The sequence below is a fragment of the Sinocyclocheilus anshuiensis genome, unplaced genomic scaffold (genome assembly GCF_001515605.1).
Source record: "Sinocyclocheilus anshuiensis isolate Anshui unplaced genomic scaffold, SAMN03320099.WGS_v1.1 scaffold152, whole genome shotgun sequence".
NCBI lineage: Eukaryota > Metazoa > Chordata > Actinopteri > Cypriniformes > Cyprinidae > Sinocyclocheilus > Sinocyclocheilus anshuiensis.
This window is the reverse complement of record NW_015555781.1, coordinates 815,351-820,824: the sequence shown is the minus strand read 5'-3', so window position 1 is coordinate 820,824 and position 5,474 is coordinate 815,351. Positions and strand designations below refer to the sequence as shown.

The window sequence follows — 5,474 nt, the reverse complement described above, 5'->3', positions numbered from 1 at the left end:
AAAGACATAAAATATTCCATATATGATTTAAAATTCATCATCATCCAAAAAAAAAAAAAAAGGAACATAATTGAAGTTCGGTTCATTTCTGTGAATCAGTTCAACACTGAATTGACTCAAATGTTCACAGAACCACCTCCATAGTATTTTATATATAATTTCTGAAAACACTTTCAAATGTGTAAATATATGGCTGTATATCACAATGCATTGTTTAAAAAATATATAATCATAATAAATCTAAAAAAGCATTCATTCAAATATTAATGTAAATAAAAAAATAAAAATAAAATACAGTATAAAACTGATACAAAATAAATATTTAAAATATGTTTACTGTCGAGATACTATTATAAGTTTGATTAATATTTTAAATTAGTTATTTTTTTTTGTTTTTTAAATTAGTTTTTTTTTTTTGTTTTCATTTTAAGTTAAAGGTTTAATCATTTATTAGTTTTTTAATGTCTATATAGTTTTTATTCATTTTTATTTCAGTTTTAGTCTTTTAGTAGATCAAGTTAAACAAATGAGAACGTTTTTATATATATATATATATATATATATATATATATAAAACTAAAATAACATTTTTTAATATTTCTTAATATATATTGAATTAAATTAAATCTCTATGTTGTAAAAAGCCTTGATTGTTTTGCTACTGTGTTTTACTTCTTGCTGTAAACATTTTAAATCTACCTGACTAATGGCAGTTTGGTGGAAACAAAAATAACATTAAGGCATTGCAGAGCAAATAAATAAATATCAAGAAGAATAACTAAACATCTTTAAAAATCTGAAACATTGTCCCTATAATCACCCAGCCCTAAAGTGAGGCCGTTGCTTATTTGTACAAGCGATTGTGTGGACCTCACAGGAAGAGTACAACAATGCCTTGGTGATATCATCCCAACATGTTTATTACTTTACACGACCCCTGTTGACGCGGTCAAAAAACTACTGAAACAGAGCCGAATGAAGACACAGAAGAAGATATTCAGAAGGAAACTTCTGGCTGCAGCATCTGATGGGGAAGCATTAAATATTGAGCAGGTTTTCCATCATTATCTGGGATCGGAAAGCAGACTAGATGAGCTGAGGATATAATTCTAGGGCTTTCTAATAGGCACGAGTACAGGCAGAGGACATGCATCAAACTGAGTATTAGTAACAAGAGATTCAGAGAGGGAGGGAGGGAGGGAGGGAGCGCCACTGCCTTCAGCATTCAGCAGAGACCTAATTATCAGCTTAAGTGATATGTAAATGATGCCTCACCAAAAAATACTGAAGAAAAAAAAAACTATTTCCACTTCCTCAGTGTGCACGGCATGCAGGGAAACAAAACACTCAGGCATGAACACATCTGATCTGGTTAATCAACTCTTTGAGTACTGTTATGCCATGTGACCATCTGAAGAGCAGAGCTGTGGGATATTTTCTTACGATATGTGCGCAAGTGACTATTTCTGTCTGTGCATGAGGGAAGGGTTCTGTCAGCCTCACCTTGGCCTTTTCACTGGGCTCGCTGTTTGTGCCGTATGACTGATTGTGCAGCTCCTTGGAGACCACGCAGAGGAACTCTGCTTGATCCTCATTTCCGTAGTTGTACGAAGAGCCGATACTAACCAACTGGCAGGAGAGAGGAAAGGAAAACACATGACGACAGTATTTCCAAAGTGAACTGATTTGACTACATAAGATATAAATACAAAAAAACACTTCCCTGCGATACATTGCTTTTGTTGGTATAGCGCGCATTAAATATCGCATGCGATTTATCGTGCAGCCCTAGTATAGCGTGTAAAATAGTACATATAAAAACCAAAACCCTCTCACGGGATGCTTTACATCAACAAAGAGCCATTTGGAAAAAAACATTACAAATGTGTCCAGGCCATATTTTACCACAGATTCAAAAGAAAAAAAATAAATAAAAATAATATATTGCTTAAATTTAAGTATATTTTTAAAACCCCTTTTGCATAAAAACAACATTAATTTTGTGGTAATGAAATTACTGTAATGGCAGGGCTATTCACAAAAATTCGCAATAATCGCTAGCCCGACATCCCAGGGCTATTGTGTTTTCCAGTTGGGCTACCAAAATGTATCACTGCCCTGCCCAACGGGCTATCTTGTATAGTGAGTGATATAAGATCCCTTCCTTGATTCGCGTTGTTCACTCGCTTGTAGGGGTGAAACGGATCATAGTTTATCATTTACACGAATGTTTAAATTGGTAAGACTTAGAGACACAAGCGTTTTAAACCATTCATGCGCATGAAGAATTCAGTTCGGTGCTCGCGCGCACATACAGAGCGGCGTTTCAGGCAGAGCACGAACACAGAATTGATTCCTCTTTTGCTTGAACGGACACATACACGCACAATTATCTCAAAATAACTATCTCAGCAAGTTTTTCATGTAAACAGTGGAGAAAGAAATCGCACGTGCATCATTATATTGGATCCGTGCATTCGGTCTTAAAGGGGCAGCAGCCTATAAATACCTACTGTTTAAGCGCCACCTGCTGTCAGAGAGTGACATTTGCGTCTCATTCAGCCCATCTGCTGTTTTTGTTTCATTCAGATTTTTTATGTAGTATCACAAAGCTAAAGTCAGACCATTTTGTTTTTGTTTCAAATTTCAAAATTTTACAATCTAAATAACATGTATGCAGCATCTTTGTTTGGATCGTGATTAAAATACACAGGCAAAACCTTAGTTTACTTTCATGGAGAAATTTATTTTATTTGTATTATTTATTTATTTGATTTGGGATTTGTTTTAAAATTTCAAGTTAGTATATTGTTTGACATTTTCAATTTCACAAAGTAATGTGCAGCCTTTTGGTCTGAGAAATAACAAAAGGACACATTTTTTTAAAATCGGTCTTAAATCTCATTTTGTTAAAAAGAAATTGTGAGAAAATTGTGTTGCGAAATCAGTATCGTGAATCGTATCATATCGTGAGTTGAGTGAATCGTTACATCCGTATATGCTATAGTTTTTGCTGTGGTATCGAAGTAGTAAATTGTTCTTAAAATAATAAGTGTTACTTAAATGGTAAAGAACCATATTTTTTTTGCTCATCTGAAAAATGATCCGATCTGTGACTCAAAATGTGATATGATAATGTAATATAATCCGAACCGTGAGATTTGTGATCCATTGCACCCCTACTCTCTTGACTTGTTATTTGAAGAAAAAATACAATATCTTTTATTCGGGCTAGTTAAATTCATTTTTGTGCTAGCAAAATCTGAAGAATGCCTGCCCAAAGGGCTACAAGGGATTTTGAAATTTTGCGAGACCTGAATGGGGAAAAAGGGGAGAAAATTAAATGGCATGTATCTGTACGTCATGGTAATATTTGTTTTACTGAATTTTATTGATATACAATTATTTGTGCTGATTTAATTTATGCTGAATTACAATAATGAGATTTTTTTTGCAGGCCATATTTTACTGCAAAATCAAAAGAAAAAAAATGCCTAAATAAAAATATATTTTTTTAGGAACATTAATATTTTTTGCATTTAAGTAATTAATTTTGTGGTGATGAAATGACTGTAATGAAAAATATATGAATTAAATTGCATTGCAAGTATTTGTACATCATGGTAATATTTGTTTTACTGAACTGTATTTATATTAGACTTGTGCCGATGCGATATATCACGGTAATGAATATGCACAATATTGTTATCGTGGGCACTTCTAAATACCGTGAATAATTATATATTACAAATTTTCTGTTTCTGAATAGTGTTTAAATGATTTAAACAGTCATTCAGATTTGTGTATTTGCTATGATGTTCATCACGGAGCCAAATACTTACATATTTAGACTTAATCGGCTATTTATTTTCAAACTTTTTTTTACATTTTAATCTGGACTACAACATAATACCGCATACCATGATAAAAGCATTAGCAATTAATCGCAACATGAAAAATTGATACCGGCATATCCCTAATTTATATAAAATTATTTATGCAGATTTAATGATGATAAATAAAAAATTATATCACAAAGCAAAAAATGTATTTTGAAAGTCATTTGTTTATCTTTTTGGTGTAAAGAAAAACTAATCATGACAACATGATTTGTCAATGTCTGTTGCACTGAGTAATATTACAGAAAAAGTCAAGTGGGCAAGCGAGATGAAGAAAATCAGCAAAACTCATCACCAACGTTTCAGGAAGGCTATCATTGACTCTACTCGAGTACTGATGCCCCCGTCTCTTCACTTTCCAGGCACTGATTAGCCTGAACCACCAGACGCTCCCTTAGATGCTTCACTCACCACAGGTTGTTGAACTCCAGACACTACCCATCGCACCACATATTATAGCTTGTCCCTCAAACACCCAAAGTGTAAAAGTTTCACTTTGTTTCTGTGCCTTACCCTTCCACCACAAAGCATGAATATGCAAAAATAAAAGCAAGCACTGTTCAGCAATCTAGTCAAATAAAAGCAAACTTCCAAAAAAAACAACAACTTCCACTGCTCCTAGATGCTCTTAGATGATATTGATCTCAATGCTAAACAGGGGCAAGTGAAAGAGAATTTTACTTGCACAAATGGACAAGTAACATGATTAATACATCAATAACAAACAATAACTAGGGCAGTACCGAAACTTTGGCGACAATGATTCTGATTTTATTACTTTCAGTGTAAACAGTGACTAATAACGGATAATGTATTGACAGTATCAAGGTTGCGACTCGCAGAGAAATTGATAAGATAAAACTAATAAGAGCAACAGCACACACAAAGAAACAAACATGAATAAACATACTGCGGAAAAAAAAAAAAGATAAATATTCTATATAATATATGATATAGGTAAGTAACATCACACAACCAAGAGTGATGTTTTCCCGACTATTAGCACGATTGCATATGTGACAATGATTTTATACAACAGTAGTTAGTTGCAAGTAGTTAATATTTACTGACTTACATTTTAGAGACATTTTTGACTGTTATTACTACATTTCACTAATAAAAATAGTTCTAAGCAAAGCAGAGCCCGACCGATATATCGTTTTGCTGATATTATCGGCCCATATGAGCCTGTTGCAGGTCAGTGTTATGTAGAGATGCGCGGATGAGCTCAAACTTCACCCAAGTCCGCTGCTTCAAATTATCCACCCGCCGCCCACCTGCGCCTATATTTGATCGTCACATTACAATGATTATAATTCTTAGTTTTGCATGATGATATGGCTTGAGTCAGTTGAATGATGGTTTAACGCTACGTTGTCACCTAGTTGGAGAGACTCAATGCTAAGTAACAATGTCCCCGTCTTTTATTCTCACAATGAGCTTACCATATTCGTTTGCTACATTAGTAGGGCCCTATGATTTCTGTGATGCAGAAAACATGGACGGAATCCAGTCATAAAAATGGAATTTACTGTATAACGCGAAATTTCATGGAATTTGTCTTATTTTTTGATG

General features: G+C 33.7%; 1 protein-coding gene across 1 annotated transcript in view; it reads right to left on the bottom strand.

Moving 5' to 3' along the window:
• Positions 1-770: 770 nt before the first annotated feature.
• Positions 771-5,474, bottom strand: part of LOC107674684 (BTB/POZ domain-containing protein KCTD5-like) — a 15,611-nt gene continuing 10,907 nt past the window's right edge. Inside the window, exon 6 of the mRNA XM_016468752.1 lies at positions 771-1,629. Coding sequence (XP_016324238.1) covers positions 1,348-1,629 — 282 coding nt within the window. The 3' untranslated portion in view covers positions 771-1,347. The remainder of the gene's footprint in view (positions 1,630-5,474) is intronic.